Genomic DNA, 20728 nt, shown 5'->3' with positions numbered 1-20728 from the left:
TCTTGGCTTAGCCACTCTCTTCATACAGTCCTATTTTCGTGTTAAGTCCGTTATCGAGGACTTTAATCATTAATCCATATCCATTGCCCATATCACATTCCTACATCCTCTTCCTTTCTTGGTTCTGTTCTAAACGTCCTGAGGCTCCCATTATCCTCCAAGCTTTTCACACGAGTTACAGATCCGCCAGTCTCCTTCGATTCTTTTGATCTCCCAAGAATACTCTGCTGGCTTCCGGCCATAGCAGTTTGTGACGAACCTGAAGCATCCACATGTAAAACTGCTCCTAGGGGGACGTTGCCGTTAAGATGGTTGGGATCAACAAAGCTGGGCATCGGCATTGAGTCCTGCTGGTCTGACAGAATACCAGCTCGTCGGAGAAATTTCTCTACTCGTGCTTTAAGGCACGGCATACAAGCTGCAATGATACCAACCAACTCTTCAAGCTTCGCCCACATGGAACTATCGACCGTCGTAGAAAGCGGATCGCCCAGGTACACGTTCTTGAAAGTCTTTGTTTTGATTCCTGCGATGATTGTCGCTATAAGTCCCATTGCCATCAGGCATCCGATTAGTATCTTCTCGCGAAGAGGCCGGTTGAGTGTTCGGATGAGTTTCAGTGGCATGGTTGCAAGTATGAAATCCATGAGGATGAATACGCCTACGTCTGTCAGACTTGTTTGGCTTAACACGTAGGGTACTTACAGGCAGTAAACCAGCCATATATGAGTGTGACATCTCGAGGCCAGCACTTAAAGTTCGACACAGGCTCCCAGAATGATCGTAATGGCTTACAATTGAAGAACTGCAGAATAACCCATCCCGTCGAAATCAGTGATTGGATCACTATCAATGCGTACAGTGTGCCCATCCACAGTCTCGAATTACCGAATCGCATAAGTGAACATGCCACCGATATTCGAATCAGCGGGATCGTGAGCACCCATATGAGCTCCAGTGCAAAGATACATTTGTACGCAATTTTCTGATCGGCTGCAGAAATGTAGAACGAGAGATGTCCCCAGCCATGAGAAGCTGCCGCACAAGCAAGGCAGTACCCGGTAAGGGAGAATATCTAGTTCAGTCAGACATAATCGTTGAACATTTGGAGAGGAATGTGTACCTCAGCAACAACAATCAAGTAATCATCCAGCGCCAAGTGGAGCACAGGGCGCGACCGAGTATATATCCTCGTTACGCAAAGACCAAGTGCCACGACCGCCAAAACTCCACATGGAATCAGATAGTTTGGAGCGAACCTGGTGTCTGGCCCAGGACTGATCGAAGCGTTCATACCCGCAATGGTCTGTTCTGCTAAGCTCTGATAAATTAGAGAAGTGACGACGACGAACGAAAGAAAACCAACAAGGAGGTGGAGAAACAGAGATGAGGTGATATATGGAGAAAAGGGTTCAAGACACGAGCCACAATGTAAACCTTCTCAGCGGACCCGTATCGCTCGAATTACCCCATACCAGCCTAATCCAGCTCAGGTTGTCTCGCGACGGGCCTGTCCCGGAAATAGTCTCTCTTGAATCGTCTTGATCTTCCCTCCCCCCTTCAATGGCCCCTGATCTGACAGAGAAGGACGGCACGGCACGGGAAACACTTCCACGCGGGCTAGTGCTGAAGAACTCGGATCACTCTGGGGACGAGGTGGTCATGTTTGGTATGATTTTGCGCCATCGTGATCCGTGCGGCTGCTCGATACGAGCGGACGAGTACGGCTCAGCGGCTGTAACTGTGGGCGACTATCACAGTGGTAGCTTGGCGAAGAAATCGTCGGACTTGCAGCCGTATTTGATTGACCTGTAATCTCATACTGACACCTGAATGACAACCTTTGACGAGGGGTGCTCCTGGAAATTACCCTACAAATTAACGAAGACATATTTGACGGCCATCCAATATGCGTTGTACTGGACTCCCCAATCTGCGCATTAAGTTTGAGAGACAAAATTCATGAGGACATCTAAGACACAGACAGACAAGTTGTCATATGAAGGAGTCGAATACCTTGCAACGTTGTATCTGAGGAATGATACACAGACGGCCCCCCCCTGGCAACCAATAGAGGACCACTATCATACTACTTGGCACATTCACACTTATACTACTTCTGAGTATATTTCCAGAAGTTAGGGTTAGTTAGGGTTAGCAGGTTAGTTAGGGTTAGAGCGTAGGTATAGCACGAGGCCCCCTCTGGGGGTTTACTAACTAAAGCGTGGGAGAATGTGATTAAAATACCTATTGTGCCTTCAACTGTTCGTGGTTTTTGAAGCCTCCAATTCGTCTGACAAGGGGGGGGCGTGTGGGGGGGCCGTCTGTGTATCAATCCTCTTGTATCTCTGGTAAATTGCATCCCTTGCGATCGTTATGGGTTGATTGGGGTTGAAACCTGGTCAGGGGTTGCTTTGTTTACATGGGTTCAGTAAGCGAAAAATCCACCAGGGGCTGCAAGAGCGGATGTCTCCTCATTTCCCAGGAGTCCACATCGAACGGACAATGCCCCGATGACAAATTCTCGGTAGGGCACTTGGATGATTTTCTCGCACCTTTGCTGCTAAGTTCGAGTGGGTTTGCCATGTGACGTGGAACCGGAGGTTTCACTCGTTTTGAAGAGGCGAAGAGATTTAAGCTTTCCGTGGTTTCGCACAATTCCCAGAATGCTTTGCTATTTTTAAACTTGATTTCTACCTAAAAAGTCTCTGCGATCATTGTCTGTCAATCAGCAGTTTTTAACTTGATCCAATCCGTCGAAAGAACGAGATTGACTGGTTCCATAGGCGAACCAAGAGACAATTACACATTGAACGGATGTCAAATGAAGAGAAGCGAGAAATTGACGCGCCAGCATGGATGAGGCTTTGATTTTGTTGATATTCGCCGGCTGATCGACCAGCGAAGCACTATGATTTGTCTCAATGACATTTTCTGCATGTACAAGCATTTGGAGGTATATGGGTATAGCTTGATTGCTCGGGGCTCTGACTCAGTAACCGAACCTTGTCCCTTATCAGGTGATTGTATACGTGCCCAACTCCATTCAAGGCATGGCATGATTCATAAAAATCACTAGTCATCAAGGCTCATGCTGGTACACTTGGAAAAAAAAATCGCATAACCAAGCAGTACCTCACCTTACCTTCTTGGGAAAAGCCCACGACACGTGATGCCAATAAACATAGCCTCTTCTGCAGATGACTACAATCCATCATCACCATTGGGAGTAACGATGTGCCATGGAAAGCGAGACTGGGGTTTCTAAGAACATGTCGATGAAGTGTTCCAATTATAACCCGGGAAGGCTCCATCTGAGCCTCTCTCCATTTGCAATTACGACTATGCCGATTTCCTGGCCTGTATCAGTTTCCACTGTACCAGCTTAAGCACCTTGTACGCTGTGCTCAAAATTGGTGTCACAACTCCTAACTCTTTCGCATGCTTCAGCAGTCCTCCAAGAATTGGCTCAATCTCTAGCGGGTTTCCTTTCTCCAGATCAACCTGCATGCTTGGCTTGAAAGGACTCGAAGGCGGAGTATCGCGAATCGCTCTCTCGACCATGTCTTCGGGAAATATGTAGCCAGCAGCTTTCGTGACTTCATAGATCTCCAACAGTGCAGGTCTAAGAAGTGTTTCCGTCCCACCACCCTTCTGAAGAGATCCCACATCGAGACCAGTTAGAGTACACAGGGTATTGAATGCGCCATTCCAGAAGAGCTTCCGCCACCGGTAGAAGATGACGTCCTCAGCGTAGGTGCATGCCGTTGGGCCACCAGCAGCGTAGATTTCAACATACAGTTTCGTGGTCTCGGCCTGCTTTTCTTTCGGTAGTCCTGAATGGTAATGTGCCCCGATGAATAATTTTTCTCCATCCTCGTGGTAGACAAAGTTGCCCGTTATTCGTGTTCCAGTATGGCTGACACCTGACATGACCGTACACCCCGGAAATGCCTCGATTAGTGGTATTTCGATATCGAGGCCATTCTGTATTAAGACAATGGCACTGACACCGCGTGTAACGACAGGTCTGATGATATCTGGGACCGAGTACACATCTGGCAAAGCTTTTATGGCTACGACAACGTAGTCAAATGGCCCCTCTTTTGCAGCGTCCTCGACACTTCGTACGACTGACCTTGTGAGTGTTTGCCAAACTCATGGAGAAACTTCACTTACTTGAGGATGGCTTCCATCCAGATAATTTCCCATGATCAATAGAATCAATGTCAAAGCCCTTCTCTGCGACGAGATCGTAATTTGAGCGAAGGACGGCTGTAACTCTCGCTCGCTTAGATTTTTCCAGAACCAGGGATGCAATTGTCCCAACTCCACCACTGCCAATTAGGCAAACATTAATCATCTTATATGACACGTTAATGAGAATGAAGCGTAAAGACAACGAGGCTGAGGAGCTAGAATTTGTAGATGCTTTATTATGTACCCACTTTGAGTCATGATGAAACCTGCTTAAGAAACGAACAACTCAGCACACAAACAAAGTGGGATGAAGTGGAAACGAACAAGGTTTGTCAACTGGCAGTAATGAGCTCCGAGCAAGACTCCGAAAGTATCAAACACGGAGTTCCCACTCGCATATGACTTGGAGCCCAGATAGAAAGCGCCTGGTGCTTGACACTATAATTATCCATTCCCGGGTCTCGCTTAATTGGTTATCACCAGACGTAGGGCGTCAACGGCGTTCATAGATGGCAATGTTGAGTGGAGGCAAAGGGTATAGTCGGCACACTCGAGCAATGGGTATGGCAGGTATCTCCTCGACTATACAACCCAGCAATATGAGCAAGCCCTTCAGCGATGCACGACCATCGGAAATGGGCCACTTAATGTCACTGGTCCTGGGTACATAATCAGATCCGCTTTCATCTGATGGTCCTACTGGTCTTCGGTTGGAGGATATGATACTCCCTCATTTGCAGGTAAGCGTATTTTCCAACAGATTCAGGCCAGGAATGTTCGGCCATCTCGTAAGCTTGTGCAAATTCCAGAGCTTCCCATGACCATTGAAAGGAGCAGGGAGCTGTTAGGGTTTAAAAGGATAACAATATTCGAAATTGACGCAGGCTTCTGCGAGGCAAATTCCAAATACGGCTGAACGTCTTCCTGAAGCCATAACCTCCAGCTTTCAATATTACTGCCGCTCTGCCAATACCGCCCCTTATCTCCGCTTCTCACTACTGCTGTGTTCGTCTCGCTGTGGGAATTCGAAAGGAGGTAGTCCACGAGCTCTGTTCTCTATCCAGGGTCCAAGCTTGAACGATCCAGAGTTGTTTTCGATGGATATTAGTCGTTGCAATACCAGCAAAGACTAAGCATAGATCTGCGTCTGCCATGATTGCGCTGCCTGGATGGACCAATAACTTCGACCGTTTCTACCATCACGCCGTCGCGCGCTGCTCCACTATATCGACCCGCATACCTCGACTGGCTTCCTCTATATGCGGGACCACTCCATCGCCAGGTGCCCAGTTACTGCCTATTCGATTGTATACCCAGCCGTCAATACATCTACACATCAACTCGGGTGCCTTTCATGTCTCTTGATTGTCTCAATCGTTTTCGCAATGGGCTCCAGTTTGTCGGCAGAGCTGTTGTAATGGCTACGAGGTAGCAGGCAGCTTTGGCGAATCTTGTATATCCATCCATGCTGGCGGCTGATGTATGGTTGTGTCGCGGCGCGCAGAATCGTACGCTGAGTTGGTGAAGCGCGAAAGCCAGCTGAGGCTCTCCAATGGAAATGGTTCACGTGACACTGACAACACGCCCCACATCCTTTCCATTACTTTACCTACAGCCTACTACCGACAACAAAAGCTTTCAGACGAAATCTTCTGTTCTCCAAGAACATTCCATTGATTTGATCATCTGTCCCACAGGCCTAGATGCTATCTACAGTTGTTGGAGCTTTTGTAAGATACGATCGAGCTTCAAGCTACCACAGCCCACATTTCCACCACTGATATCTTCACAGCGTGCCCGTCTATTACTCAAGAAGTCTTTGGCACGATGCAATTCTCCATGCCACATGTCAACTATTGCAGCTAGGGCCTCTTTCTCATGTTTTTGTATATCGTCACTTGACCCTCGAATATTCAGTTTGAATGCCTTCCGTTGCAATGTCTTTACCACCCTATTCCAGCTTGGTGTACAGATCAATATCAGCTCTCTCAGCTCCTTGGGGGTACGACGAAACTCGGGGAATTCAATATCAGGCTCGTACATATACTCCATCCAGAGTTCTCTCTGCGGAGCACAGACACCTTCGAAGATACACCAGAGAAGTCGAGCCAAGATGTATAGCTCCGAGGCATCCCTTTCAGACTTACTCATACACAGCCACGGCACGCAACCTCGATGCTGGTCTGTTCTCTTCGGCACAAATGGTCTGATATGCGTATCATAAAGGTCTGCATACTCCTTCCTCGCTGCGGGGTGGAGTAATGGCTCGTTCACCAGAACATTGACGTACTGTAGGTAATTGTCCAATGGCGATGCGAAGGCAGGGAGTACACCTCTTTGCTCAAAGTCGATGAGAACAACATCATCTTCGTTTGACAATAGGACATTATCCAGGCGAAGATCACAGTACCATCCTGGACCTTGCGACTTGATGTGCCTCAATGCCATGACAATTTGACAGGCCCATTTGATCTGGTGTTCCCAGGTAAGTGTTCCAAGATGGCGTCGATGGGCTAGCACGTCCCGAAGGGACCCTTGTCGGTGATATTGAATTGTAAATCCTACCACAGCAACTTTTCCTCCGAACTTGCATTGCTTAGTGATGATATGCTCTGGCTTGGAGATGACGTTTGCGTGTTCGGGCAAGGAAAGCAAGGTTCCTAATTCATGATAAAGATATTTTGGTGTATCTGAAAGAGTCTTGAACACTACAGGATGCTTGATATCATCCGAACCCAAGATCCGAACCAAAGAAGCACTGTCTTGGAATTGTCGAACAAGGGTCAGTTGGGAGATATCCAAAGTTCCCGGCAATGTTATTTGTTGATTTAGCTTCAGGTCTGCGAGGGAAAGAAGTTGACGTTCTAGGTCGTGCGTACGTATGATCCGAACACGAATGTCCCGGACATCTTTGGCAATGTTTTCGAACATTATCCTTGATCCAAACGTCAAGTCCCGGTAAACAGTCTCGAAGTCGGCGATCGAAGCAGACCAAAACTCCAGAGCTCGGAGGATGTGTTGCGAAATGCCAAAGTATGCTGTACGCGAGTCTCGAAACAGAAACGCCTTTTCGAAATCCAAGTCTAGCCGCAGCTGTGCAGGCCAATGAGCTGGATCGGGAAGGAAAGTGTCTACTCGCAGAGGAGGCAAGGGAGAGATGGAAATTGGGACGGCAAAGAATTGAGTTCCAAGACTAGTACACCCATCAATTCTCCATTTTGGTGTTCGGACCGGTGTGAGACTGTCGATTCTGTTTTTCGGGTTCAAAGGGGAATGATCCCAAGGCAATTGGGCGTCAATTACATCTCCACCGGAGTACTTTCCGTGGTCCCAGAAAGCTGTCGAAGGGCATATTGCCCGATATGCAAGCTCTGGAGTCAAGGTTATTGTTCGATCCATTTTCCTCGTTTTCCATGCGAAACGAGTCGTAGAGGAGCTTAACTTACCATGTCTTTAAAGACATCGGAGGGGTGGCAGATACATCCTCCCACACTCGATATCCGCTTGGTCCCATTTGCATTTGTTCAAATTTTCTCGTCGTTTCCACCGGAGGACGCCAGGACTCTCCTTGGAAGGTTCCCCCCACCCAGCTTCCTTCCTGTCATTGGCACATTCTCAACATTGTACTCTCAAACGTTATCAAGAAATGTCGGTTCTGTGAATGTTTGCATATCATGTTGCACTTGAGTTGCATACTGGACATGAAACATGTCGTGGAACCCATTCGGTGAGATACTTTTGTATGAAAAGAGGTCTATATAGGTGGGTGGAGCAAGGTAAAGGTTCTCCCCGAGTCCTATGTGCTCTTCCCCGGTTGAGGCTCATCGCGATCGCCAGAATAACGTTTAGTTCCCGTCCCTTATTTTATGGGAACTGTCCAATGAGACGCCGTATTATTGAGACATGTAAGCGGGACCGGTGAGCTGCTGTGCGTGCGTCGTGGCTTGAAGTCCCAGCAAGCGGCCGGGCGACGGCGCCACCCTGTCTAACGTCAGGCATCAAGATCATCCTGACTCCAACCACATCTCACGACAACATCGAAATCTGCCTCGGCCACCATTGTTATTGCAAATAGGAAAACCTAGCGTGTGAGCTATTGAAGCTTTCTCTGAGTATTTAGATTCTTATATGAGATGTCCCAGCTAACTAGGACTATGCAGACATTTGACTGCAATCTGTTTGAATCGTACCGGAAAATGAAACAGTGAGAGAAGCATATCACAACGGCTGCATGGTCCTCTGAATTCGGATTCTTGCAAGGGATCTGTGTCACCCCCCGGGAAGATATCGCAGATGTAGCCCTGGACAACCGATTCATTTAGCCACCTGTATACCGCAACTTCGGGCCCTGCACCCTCCCGTCAGCTATGGTATGATGAATTGAAGTGTTTCTCCTGTTCTGGCATGCTCCTTATTTGCTTCTTGGTCTTTGATTTGTTGCACAAACCTCGGTTATTTTTCTTTATCTGCTTCGAATTCCTCGCTGGACATGTATCTGACGTCTCCTGTTCAGGACAACTCACGCAAACGTCGCTCGTCCAATCCCTCCCTCGCCAATTGCCAACCAACAAAGAGATACAAGGTCGATTCTATTCACAATGCTTTCACAAAAGAGCAACACGCAGTGATTGAGAACACAGCATCATTCTTTCAGATTCATACATCTGACCTTGCAGCGGCCATAGGTTCTTTACGACGATCCTCGGTAGCTCCTTCATACCAACATAGACCAAGCCATCCAGAATATATCCAACAGCCACTTTCATACTTTTCGTCGACTTCCGAAGATTCATTTAGTTCTCAAGCAGCCATGGGTAACGAGTGGGAGTCTAGCAGCAGCTCCTCACGAGATAGGAATTTTGGATTCAATGTGCCGGTTACCACGTGGTCGACCTGTTTCTCAAATATGCTTGCTGACGATGATTCATTTGTGCCATCTACTACTCGTCAAATGACGTACACCGGAACTGAGAGCACACCACAGTCAACAAATAGATTCACACCCGCAATACCTTCACAAGCCCCACTGCTATCCAATCGTGCAAGCACCTCATCTGATCACTCAGCTTATGCCGACACAAGTTATGACCCCGGAAATCAAGAACCAGAAGATAACTCACTAGTAAGGAATCGGAGCTGTGTTCAAAGTCAATGCTGACTGGCACAGTGCTCGTCGATTTTTGCTTGCGATGCTCCTTTCCGCATCTCTTCATCGTGGCAACCTTCCCACAACAATCTCTCTAAGCCACCAGTTCCACAGCCGAGAATGACATACGCTCAGCAGTTGGACCCGAACCTGTCCAACTACGACTTTTCGCCCTCAGAATCGGGACCATTGATACCAGTGGGCCTCACTGATACACAGCAAACTGCTCTTCAGAAGACATCGGTTTCCTACGAAGAATGCCCTCTGATTGACTTTAATATTGATGATGATTCGAGTCGACCCAAACGTGGACCCTTCAAAAACCCCGCAGAGAAGGCGCAAACGGCACAGACCAGGAAAGACAATGCCTGCGTTCGATGCAAGATGCAGCGGACAAGAGTGAGCTACTTGTGTGTTGTGGTAAAACATGATGTTGCTGACAATCCTCATAGTGTATCCCTGACCCTTTCGATCCACGCGGTGTCTGCCTCACCTGCAAGAAAGTTGCGAACACACGAGTAGTCAACCTCCCTTGCCTCCGGTATAAGATCCCAGATGCCGCGCTGTTTAGGGAGGGCTATGTTCCAGGCTTGGAATGGAGTAGGCGATGGGATGCGATGGAAATGAACGATATTTCCACGTGGAGCGATCCCAAAATCAAGCTTATTCAAGTCACCCAAGGCTATTCTCCGAATCCCGTTGTGCTCAGAGTTCGAAAGTTCATTCCCGTCCCTGGAGATAAGCTGTCAAGGAAATGGGTTCATGCAGGCAAACTTGAAGAGGCGGTTGTTCCTCCGTTCGCTATCGAAAATATGAAGGAGGCAGAGAGGACCTACCGAGACTACATCGCCAAGGAGGGGATACACTTTTTCCTGAGTACATTGGATCGGAAAGATGCTTTGATCTTTGATACTTACACCATGGCAATCCAAGCCTCCAAAAGTCACATGGTACATTTCCTAGAGACGATGCGGAGATACACTGCTAACTATTCTTAGAGTGAACAAGAGCGTGTACTCCTGAACATGGTCCTCCGTCTGTGGGTTGTCGCACGCATGACTTGCAGATCGGAAACAATTGTCGGAAGTGAACATCTTGATATGCCTCCTGATCTAATGGGCCCTACAAGTCCACTGTGCGGCCAAACTCCCATTCCTCCAGTTGTACGTACAACTTTCTTGAGTCCCCAAGCTAACTCTCCTTCATCCTTCCTGCTTTGGTCGCACTGGATTTCCGCCGCCCAACAATGCAATGAAAATAAAAGTGATAATACTGACTTGTCCAGATGGGTCGTCAAATAGAGGTCATTTTGATTCAAGGTATCATGAAGCCTCTCAGGACAATGATACTTGAACACTTGCAAAAGCTCATATTGGCACACAAGCCACAAAACTGGTTTTGCATTTACCTCTGCATCTTCATATTGCTCCACAGCGCATCTTTGATCACGAAAACGGACATTGAATACGCTAAAAAGCATGGCCTGACAGTATGTCATCCAGTCTCTTTCGGCCCACTTTTGCACTCTTCTAACATGGTGCAGAGGAAATTCGCGATGCCTGCAATGGTCGAGGAGCTTCATATGGGGGTGAATGTTCTTCTTGCATACTATCACTACGCCTGCCGGGGTCAACGTCCTTTCTCACTGGAGTGGGATGCTAATGATGCAGTTTCCATGGCAATTTTGGACGATGACCAAGTGAAGTTCCTCAAAAGGACGGCTGTTCATGTTCAAGCCAACGGTACGACAAGCCCACCACACCAAATGCAAAGCTAATGGTATCGTAGCATCCAAGCATCGAGAGATACGGCAGCCGTCCTCGTGCGACCATCCACATCACTTCATTTCTCAACTTTATGAGCAGGATTGGGAGCCACGTAGTAGTACACGCGAATGATAGGATCTTATCAGAAGCAATAATGATCCGCCTCAATATATTCTGCAGCAGCTGTGACTGGGGGTTACATTGGATCGGCTAGGGGACGGGAGGCTTGTGATGTTGGTGGCGGCAAGGCTCCGCTGCGGGATCTTCCAGAAAAGGTTGAAACTCTAGGGTACTTGTGGTACTCTCAAAGCGGGTAGGGTCGCTCAGCGGATGGCGTGAGGCAATCATAACATGAGAATATTGCTTTTGCTTCTTGTAATGCTGTCTCCCATGCACATAGTAACGGACTTGGACGCTGGCCCTTGAAATGCGGCCCCTCAAGGCTAAAGAGCACACCCCTCTACTGTCCTCTGACTCTGTACCAGTCCTTCCCTCCTCAGATGCCGCTGGGGATGGATCGTTGAAAAGCGGTCCGCTCCCGGCCAAAAATGACCTGTCGCTCTCTGAAATGATATCTATTTCTTGGAGTTACGCACACATTCCCGGCCAAAGTTAATTCCTGTTATTGGTTCTGATCTGTTAGCCAACAAAACACACCGCCCAATTATACGCGAACGCGAGATGGCAGCGGCTAGCATAAGAAAAACTCCTTCACTCGTTGATCGTAGACTCGAGTCGATCACAACAGCAGGTTACTTTGGCCTCACCAGGACTTCTAACTTCACCGCATCTTCCATTCCTCATGGATTCCCAGCATTCCTCGAAACCGGGCAGGTTTGGACTCCTGCCGAGTTCGCCGATGAAGTCCGCTTTGTTGTTAACCTGACAGCAGAGGATAAGCAAGAGCTTGACGAGGCTCTTGACGCTTTCAAGTGTACAGAATTACGCTCTTGCTGTCATCCTACCTGCCTTTGGCTGACCTGCTTGTAGCTCTTTGCCTCGATGGGAATCTGGTGGATCGTAACAACTTCCCCCTTAATCGACTTGGCCAAACTCTGGATTCCGTCGCGGCAGAGATACACAATGGGCGAGGCTTCTGCGTTCTTCGAGGACTAGAAACGGATCGGTACTGCCTTGAGGATGGCATGATCGTGTTCTTGGGAATACAGAGCTATGTTGCGGAGAAGCGGTTGCGTCAAGATGAGGTTGGCAACATGCTTGGTATAAATCACCTCCTCAAGCTCTGAGAAATGTGCTAAGTGGTTAACTAGTCCATGTGACAGCTGATCCCAGCAATGAAAGACTATCGAAGCATGTGCGATACTCGACAGATACAATTGTAAGCCAGCGGCTCACCCATAAGCTAGCAGTTGCTAATGACTTGAAGCCCTTCCATACAGATCCTGACGCGGATATACTTGGTTTCCAGACAAGAGATGTGGCTGCAGCTGGTGGAAAATGTGTGCTAGCTTCGGGACACAGCATCTATAACGAGCTTGCGCGGACAAGACCTGATATCATAGCAACACTGGCAGCACCAGACTGGCCATTCGCCCTGTACGCGGTCGAAATCAACATCACTGCTTGCATGAAGACTAGCTGACCTCTGCAGACCATACTACTATCAACGGCCGGTTCTCTTCTACCACCACAGCAGAATAATCTTCTGCTTCACTCGCCTCGCCCTCGTTGGCAACGAATTTTACCCCCGTCCTACCTCCATCCCATCGATCACTCCCCAACAAAGAGAAGCACTTGATGTTCTGAACTCCCTAGCCGAGAAAAGCCGTCTTGAGATAGCACTACAACCGGGCGATATATACTTCGTCAATAATCTGGCGTTGCTACATCGGCGAGACGAGTTTGTTGATGATGCGGAACACAAGCGACACTTGGTGAGGATGCATTTGAGGAATGAGAAGCTGGGATGGGATATACCGGACGAGTTGAAGAGGTTCTGGGATAATGCTCTGGATGAGGAAAGGGGGGAGCGTTGGCATATTGAGCCCATGCCAGAGTCGTTCTTTCCGCTAAAGTTAGGCTCTCATTGACAAGATTACATGTTGCTGCTTCCCGTTTTGCATTTCTGTATAACTCTATTTTATTGCAAACCAGTACGGCATAGCCAGAGTCATTGGCCTTCTACTTGGGACAGCGGGACTTGGTATCAAGTCTTGATATTCTGATCTTTCGTCAGTTATGTAGTATTTTTCGTGGTTCTTTGGCTATGCGGGTGCGATTCTGGTTATCTGGGAGTTTCGTGTTGTCTGCATTTGATGTCATCAACCAAATCACTCCTCTTCATCTTATACTTGATTCATTGTATTCATGCCCGTGTTCTCTGCTAGTCGACTGGCTCTTATCCATTATCAGTCACATCGTTCGTATTCAAACAGATAGCTACGACGGGTTTCGAATGAGCCAATGACAGATCGTTCCTTCCAAAGATAGCTAGAACATACGTGCTACTTTCAATTTCGGATCCACTTTTGATGAATGAAAATCGTAAACAAGCACACTCTAAGCCAGAGTCGGAGCCCCATTAGGCTAAGTGCGTGAACGAGCTTCTCACATCCAGACCACGCTTTTTTCAATCTCTTATTGCAGTTTTCGAAACTGATAGAGATCTGATATATTCTAATTATCCATCTGAGGCGGAACAAACTCAGTGGATTCAAAGAGAAATACAGACCCACTTAATCCAAATCTATCCGCCAATAGCTTCCTTAGCCAGCTTGGCTAGCTTCCTTAAGCGAGGATATTCTGCTCCTCTCCTTTCTCTTCAGATGATCAACAATCAGTTACCAGAGATCGGAGTTTAATGCTTAACAAATCCGACAATGGGAGAGGGAGACAAGAAGAAGTCGTCGTCACCTTGTCCGACGTCTTCATAGATATCAAAGCAAGACCGACGACGACAACACGCGGGGTGTAAGCAGTCTGCATGTGCCAAGTCTGCCAATTTTCTCGGGACTTGTTGGTTGTAACTGATCAAAGAATGAAGGGGAAGAAGTGATGCATCCTCAACTTTCCAGGCATGTCTTCTTGAAAGGACCGAAAAGAGATGTATTGATATCCCATTTTGGCCGACGAACCTATCTTTCCCTCACTCGAACCACACTGCTGGCATCACCAAAACTTAAATCACCTTTCTGCACAGCCTCTCTCCTGCTTACCCCAAGCACCCAAAACCCCGTGGTCCGTCCTTGAATAACAAATCATATCCAACTCAAAATTGAAGCTTAAACTCCATGGGCATTTCTTCACTCATTCTTATTGTAACTCCGACAAATGAATCCAACATCTTGAAAGTCTGAAAAGTACGGGCGTCTGTTTTTTGCAAGGCCAAGCCTTGGCTGCAGAAAACACCACCACGAGCAGCGAGCTTCGCCTCCCTGCGTTACGCAACACGTCCAAGAACCGCCCAGCCGAGCGAGTGCTGAGAGGATGGCGGGGTGACCATTCAGAGGGGTTCTAGGAGCCTTGGACGTTGTGTCCGTGACGACATTCCGACATACCCAGTGGTCTGGGTGCTGTGCCGGACTTGGCAATGAGGATTGTCAGCGCCTTCGTATTTAAGCAGCGTTTGATGTGCCTCTTGAATAAATATCTGTGTGTGCCCCGCGTTTAGCTGAGACTGAATGCGCCGGGAGAATAAATTCGGAGATGTGGTTTTTGAGGTTATTTAATTTTGCGGTAATCGCTTCTGTTGTTTTGTATCTGGGTGTTGATGGTTAGTACTCTGCGCAGCGTGCAAGAGCATTACTGATTACTTGTAGGACGATCGGAGGCTCGAGATCGGATTAGCCATGTCTATGCGGTCGAAAATCCAGTAATAAATACGCGGAATCAGCAAGTGAATCACGACTCGTCCTTTGATTTGTTATTCTCGCTGCAGGATGAAGCGCCCCGTGTGAAGCTATCTCTCGAACCGAACCACAACATTCTGGGCGGAGAGGCATATGTTGAATATCTGGATGGCGAGGGAAAGGTACGGCATGCGGAGCCCATCGATAGGTTAGTACACAAGGTGTTCAAGGGGAAAGCATGGATAGAATCAATAACTGGGGAATGGATGGAAGGTGGATGGGCAAGAGTGTATGTGAAAAGGGATGGAACATCGCCTTTGGTGGAGGGGGCATTCAGCATCTTTGGAAATCAACATCATATCCAGCTACAGAGTAGCTACATGCAAACGAAACGCGACATGGATCTCCATTTTAACGAAGGGCCGGAGGAGCGGATGATTGTTTACCGGGACTCGGACATGGCTTCGGAAGAGAAAAGAGATGGCGATGAAGGAAGATGCCAGTCGGACCAACTGGCTTTCAATGTTGGGCCAGAGAATCCACTCTCCGCGAGGGCTGGCATGAGCTGGAACAGTGCAGCGTTGGGATCTCTCGCAAACCGTCAACTTATTCCAGGAGGAAACTCAGGATATGGGGATCTGCGAAACAGCATTGGATCAACTGATGGATGCCCAACATCCGGCCGAGTAGCATTGGTTGGAATCGCAACAGACTGTTCCTATACAGCATCATTCGCAAGTGCGGAAGCTGTGCGAGAAAATATTATCTCCATGGTCAACACCGCCTCGGATGTGTATGAGCGGACCTTCAACATCACGATCGGACTGCAGAACTTGACGATTAGCGATGCGCAGTGCCCTTCGTCGGCTGCTGAATCTGCACCTTGGAACGTGGCGTGTACGACGACTGATGACATCGAAGATAAGCTGGAGCAGTTCTCGGAATGGCGAGGAACTCGGGGTGATAACAACGCTTACTGGACTCTGATGAGTAGTTGCCGGTCTGGAGGGACGGTCGGTATTGCCTGGCTAGGGCAGCTATGCGTCTCAAATCTTCGAGGATCTGGTCAACAGTCTGTGACTGGAGCGAATGTGGTTATCAGAACTACTGGAGAATGGCAGGTTTTCGCGTAAGTCGACTGATACCCTCGACTGGTGTGAACTTTACTGACTTGCATAGCCACGAGAGCGCACATACCTTCGGAGCTGTTCACGACTGTGACGCTAGCTACTGTGCAGCTGGTGCATCCTCTCAGTGTTGTCCCTTCTCCCAGTCTGGATGCGATGCAAACGGGCAGTTCCTGATGAACCCGACATCCTCGAGATCCATGACAGAATTTTCTCAATGCACAATCGGCAACATCTGCTCGATGATGGGTAGTAACACAGTCCGTTCGAGATGCCTGGTTGACAACGTCGACGTCGCAACGATCAATGGTGCTCAATGCGGCAATGGAATCGTGGAAACCGGAGAACAGTGTGACTGTGGCTCTGCTGAAGAGTGTGGCAACAACCCTTGCTGTGATCCAAGCACCTGTCAATTCAGAGGCAACGCCGTATGTGATGATGCAAACGAGGCTTGTTGTTCCAGCTGCCAGTTTGCTGCAGCAAATACAATCTGTCGAGCGAGCAGAGGTCCATGTGATCTCCAGGAAGTCTGTTCGGGATCGTCAGGATCTTGTCCCACTGATGCCTATCAACCGAACGGACAGACATGTGGTGACAACTCTGACCAGTTCTGTGCTCAGGGACAATGTACGAGCCGAGATCTCCAGTGTCAACAGGTGGTTATTCAGGGAACGAGTGGCAATTATACGAACTCCTGCGACGATGATTCTTGCCGACTTCGATGCTCCCAGAGGACAAATACTCAGTTCTGCTCGCAGCTGAACCGGAACCTTTTAGATGGTACGCCATGTAATGGAGGGTTTTGCGACAGTGGTAGATGCTCGAGTGGCTCCTCTTCAACTGGAGACAGCGTCTCATCATGGGTGGATAGAAACAGGAATCTGGTAATCGGGCTGTCGGCTGGTCTTGGAAGTTTGGTCTTGATCATCCTTGCTTGCTGGATATGTTCTTGTTGTCGGAGGAGCAGACGTAGGAAGGCTGCTCCCATTCCACCACAGAGACCGATGATGGGACAGCCGTGGGGTGGTCCGCCACCTCCTGCATACCCCTCCCCCGCGTACACGACGTTTATGAATAGGAATAATCCGCCACTGGTTAGATATGCATGATGGTTGGCGTTTTGGGTGGAGTTTGAAGTTAGAATAACAGTGCGGTAATGCTCCAATTGAAATATTACTTTTCCACAGCCTCAAGAATCAAATTGAATTGATCTGGAACCTAGCACCTATTTCTTGTTCGCATACTGGCTTTCATTGGCCAGATTATGTTGTGGCTGATCCTGCCGCCTAGCCTGTGTGACATGAAATATCTTGATCTCGACGTCAGGCTCTGTCGAAAGCCCCCCCTTCTGACTATCGAAAAGAAGTGCTCAGCCAAAGAATCAAATTACGACTTCAAGTTCTCTGCATTGGCGAAGCAAATAGAATGTCTTCTGGTGATCAGGCCACGAGAACTTTGGAAGGAGTCTTATCTGGAAATCGTCCTATACTTTACCCTCCTTACACTCTTCGTGACGACACCACTTTTCCATTGAGAACTGCGCCTCTGTACATGTGTGAACTCTGTCAGTCCATGGTAGATAATTGGGGTAATGATTGGAGGGTCATTGCACATCACAACACCATGGCCGGATTGGAACAGTCTGCGCTACAAGGGTGTGGACTCTGCCGTCAGTTTCTGACTGCCGCCATGCGGCATTCCTCCTCGCTTGCAGAAAATCGACCAGGAGAGACAGGATTCATTTACAGAACCACTCTAGGATCCGAATCTGAATGGAACCTCAGACTGATCATTAATGAATCTCCTAGTCGCTCCCCCGGAGCGATGAGTGTGATCGACTTAATTCCAACCGATCAGCCAGGTAAGTCCTCCAACCTTACGTGTTTTGATGAACATGTGCACTAAACACTTTGTCTAGCATTTGAATACGACGCAATCATCACCTCCCCAAGCACGTTGGATGGTATGCATCTTTGTAAGAAGTGGCTGCAAACTTGTGTTGAAAGACACAAGATATGTTCCTCCAAGAATAGCGAATATAAACCCCCGTCCAGGCTGCTTGCTATTGGCGGGGCTTCAATTCTTTTGTATGAAACAAAAGGGGAAGCGAAATCGATCCAATACGCAACTCTAAGCCATTGTTGGGGTGGTAAAGAGTTCTTGAAGCTAAAGAGGCGTAACTTGGCAAGTTTCTGTCTCAGTATTCCATTGGATATACTATCAAAAACTTTCCAAGATGCAATTTTCATTGCTCGGTATCTCGGCTTCGACTACATATGGATTGACTCGCTATGTATCATTCAAGATGACGAAGAGGACTGGGAAAGGGAGTCTAGTCTCATGACCGATGTATATGGAGGCTCTGCATTGAACATAGCAGCAGTGAGTGCTGAAGATGGCGGTGTTGGCTGCTTCTTTCAAAGGGAGAGGACTTGGAGAACTCAACTGACTCTGAAAACCCACTCCGGAACAATACTTCATGATGTGAAGTCACCTAACTATCTTGCCATTCGACGAACGCCATTATTCAGGCGTGGCTGGGTGCTCCAAGAACGATATTTACCTCCTCGTACCTTATACTTTCATGAAAGAGAGATATTTTGGGATTGCAAAGAGACTTCCTGTGCTGAATCAGGCTCCATAGACGATGAAAATTTCATTTCCGGGAAGGTTAATCGTAACAAGTGGTGGTCAATGGTCTCGCGATATTCAAGGATGAGTTTAACCAAGCTCAGCGACAAGCTCATCGCAATCGGGGGGCTAGCAAAACTCATTCAAAGCCAGACTGGAGACGAATATGTTGCAGGCTTATGGAAAAAGGATGTGGAGATCCAACTACTGTGGTGGTCGCACAAATCAAAGAGAACAGAGATATATGTAGCACCGACATGGTCTTGGGCCTCGGTTGAAGGCATCGTCTATGCCCCTTTAATAACGATAGATGGGAGTGAGACGGAACCATACATACAAATGTGCAGCCTGGTCGCTGAATAGACTTCATCCGGCCCATTTGGACAAGTCAACGGTGGTACCATCCGACTGAAGTGCAAGTACTTCCAACCATGCAGGTTTGAGCGTCATGTCAAATACGCCGTAGGGCCAAGTATGATTCTAGACGGCAATAATGAGTTCTGGGGAAGTTTTAAATTCGATTGCCCCCATTTAGAAGCTTCGGCGTTCAGGAATGATATCAATGAAGATGAAGAATAGGAAGAAATATCGTTGGAGGGGCAAATGCCTGATAAAGATCAACGACCAGGAGGAGAAAAGGCCGACAGAAAGGAATTCTTTGTTTTACCTATACTGCGAGATAAGGGACTAATACTTGAAGCGATCGAAGGTAGACAAGGCCAGTACCGACGCGCGGGGGAATTTTCTGTCTCTTATTGGGATCAAAAACTAGCAGAATTCCTGGAGGCATCAACACCTGTCGCTAACGACTGTATTGAGGTCTCTGTGGATGAAAATGGAGAAACGATCTATATGATAGAGATCATCTGAGGCTAGTTTACTCATCAAAAAATACCGAGAGTGAGTGAGTCACGTCCCAGTTCAGTGGTTATTGCTGATGTTCAAAGCCGGAGCTCCGAGGGAGATAAAGTGGGCGGACGATGGAGATATTCAGGAAGTTCAATATTGATTCTTTTGAAAATGATATTACTCTATTGGCTTAAAGTTTTCTTTTCTCTGCTTTGGATATTCATTCCCGCGCCTGAATTTCTGGTTTCGCAGTAGCTTCAATTACCGTGCTTCGGTACAATAACCAGCCCCGATGATTACAATTCCAACTAAATTTCACATGCTCCACCGTAGTTTTCTCCCTTCATTACCTTCATTGTGTAATTACAGGATAGTCTCATCGTCCTGTAAGATGGCGGGAAACGGCAAAATCGTCGGGGAAGGAGATATACCACAGTGTCTGACACCTACAACAACGACGTACGCCCAAAGGAAAGAAACGGCAGAGCTATGTGCAAGAGGGGTATTGGCTGGAAGAGCACACCGAGACCGGACTCAAGAAGAGCGAAAGGCTTCCCGGACCACAAAACCCGAAGTTTGGTTTTACACAACAGACAGCCACTTGAGAACAACTAGCTAGGCAGTATTCCGCACTAGGTCACTAGTATTTGCAACATGTAGTGCACCAAGTTAAATTTCAAGGAGACCATTATAACTCTGTATTCGCCCTCTTCGTAAAGTGTTTTGATGTAGGAGATAGCGACTCGCACATCCGTACGTACTCCAGATACAGTGTAAACAGTAGGGGAATATCTTGTTATATGAGCTGACACGTAGGAACGGAACCAAACAAATCAAACACAAGACACCGCACTACATCAGAACAGGCCTGACACTCTACTTTCCTTCACTTCCCTTCACTTCACTTCATTTCCCTCTCCTCCCCTTACCTCCTCCTCCCTCTCTGCCCCTCTCTGCCCTCCACTCCACTCCACTCCACTCCACTCCACTCCACTTCCTTTTCCTCCCTTTCTCTCCCTCTCCTCCCCTCCCCTTCACTCTACTCCGCCTCACTAATTCCCCATCACCACCTTATCTATCCGTCTACCTCTCCATCCTCCTACCAACCTATATTTATGCCTATACCCACACCTACACCCACCTACACTTACTAATCCACTAGCTTGACACCGATGCCGATACGAAAAGGATAGCACATCC

The 20728-nt window shown here is 47.9% G+C and overlaps 7 protein-coding genes across 7 annotated transcripts; 4 read left to right on the top strand and 3 right to left on the bottom strand.

Annotated features, from left to right (window-relative positions):
* Positions 1 to 92: 92 nt before the first annotated feature.
* On the bottom strand, positions 93 to 2153 carry ONS95_008453 (uncharacterized protein; the record flags this gene model as incomplete). Its single annotated transcript, XM_058502007.1, has 3 exons — positions 1124 to 2153; positions 706 to 1075; positions 93 to 661 (listed from the first exon to the last, which is right to left on the bottom strand). Exons 1-3 carry the CDS (start codon positions 1292 to 1294, stop codon positions 93 to 95), a joined length of 1110 nt encoding a protein of 369 aa, XP_058363329.1. The 5' UTR covers positions 1295 to 2153.
* A 1189-nt stretch (positions 2154 to 3342) lies between these two features.
* ONS95_008452 (uncharacterized protein) lies at positions 3343 to 4363 on the bottom strand (the record flags this gene model as incomplete). Its single annotated transcript, XM_058502006.1, has 2 exons — positions 3343 to 4133; positions 4180 to 4363. 2 exons carry the CDS (start codon positions 4361 to 4363, stop codon positions 3343 to 3345), a joined length of 975 nt encoding a protein of 324 aa, XP_058363328.1.
* Positions 4364 to 5910: 1547 nt separating this feature from the next.
* On the bottom strand, positions 5911 to 7599 carry ONS95_008451 (uncharacterized protein; the record flags this gene model as incomplete). Its single annotated transcript, XM_058502005.1, has 1 exon — positions 5911 to 7599. The coding sequence occupies one exon, from the start codon at positions 7597 to 7599 to the stop codon at positions 5911 to 5913; it is 1689 nt and encodes a 562-aa protein (XP_058363327.1).
* Positions 7600 to 8567: 968 nt separating this feature from the next.
* Positions 8568 to 11244, top strand: ONS95_008450 (uncharacterized protein; the record flags this gene model as incomplete). Its single annotated transcript, XM_058502004.1, has 8 exons — positions 8568 to 8570; positions 8714 to 9322; positions 9368 to 9745; positions 9799 to 10296; positions 10345 to 10509; positions 10632 to 10835; positions 10890 to 11088; positions 11135 to 11244. 8 exons carry the CDS (start codon positions 8568 to 8570, stop codon positions 11242 to 11244), a joined length of 2166 nt encoding a protein of 721 aa, XP_058363326.1.
* Positions 11245 to 11793: 549 nt separating this feature from the next.
* On the top strand, positions 11794 to 13163 carry ONS95_008449 (uncharacterized protein; the record flags this gene model as incomplete). Its single annotated transcript, XM_058502003.1, has 5 exons — positions 11794 to 12046; positions 12103 to 12333; positions 12384 to 12451; positions 12500 to 12669; positions 12725 to 13163. 5 exons carry the CDS (start codon positions 11794 to 11796, stop codon positions 13161 to 13163), a joined length of 1161 nt encoding a protein of 386 aa, XP_058363325.1.
* Positions 13164 to 14778: 1615 nt separating this feature from the next.
* ONS95_008448 (uncharacterized protein) lies at positions 14779 to 17157 on the top strand (the record flags this gene model as incomplete). The annotated part of the gene is made up of 3 exons (XM_058502002.1): positions 14779 to 14845; positions 14892 to 16050; positions 16101 to 17157. The coding sequence occupies 3 exons, from the start codon at positions 14779 to 14781 to the stop codon at positions 17155 to 17157; spliced, it is 2283 nt and encodes a 760-aa protein (XP_058363324.1).
* Positions 17158 to 17337: 180 nt separating this feature from the next.
* ONS95_008447 (uncharacterized protein) lies at positions 17338 to 20215 on the top strand. Its single transcript, XM_058502001.1, has 2 exons — positions 17338 to 17909; positions 17967 to 20215. The coding sequence occupies exons 1-2, from the start codon at positions 17474 to 17476 to the stop codon at positions 19040 to 19042; spliced, it is 1512 nt and encodes a 503-aa protein (XP_058363323.1). The 5' UTR covers positions 17338 to 17473; the 3' UTR covers positions 19043 to 20215.
* Positions 20216 to 20728: the final 513 nt, after the last annotated feature.

Source organism: Cadophora gregata (genome assembly GCF_030347475.1).
Source record: "Cadophora gregata isolate MNR1 chromosome Unknown scaffold_2, whole genome shotgun sequence".
NCBI classification, from domain to species: Eukaryota; Fungi; Ascomycota; class Leotiomycetes; order Helotiales; family Ploettnerulaceae; genus Cadophora; species Cadophora gregata.
Note: the sequence above shows the minus strand (reverse complement) of the source record. Positions and strands in the feature narration are given on the sequence as shown.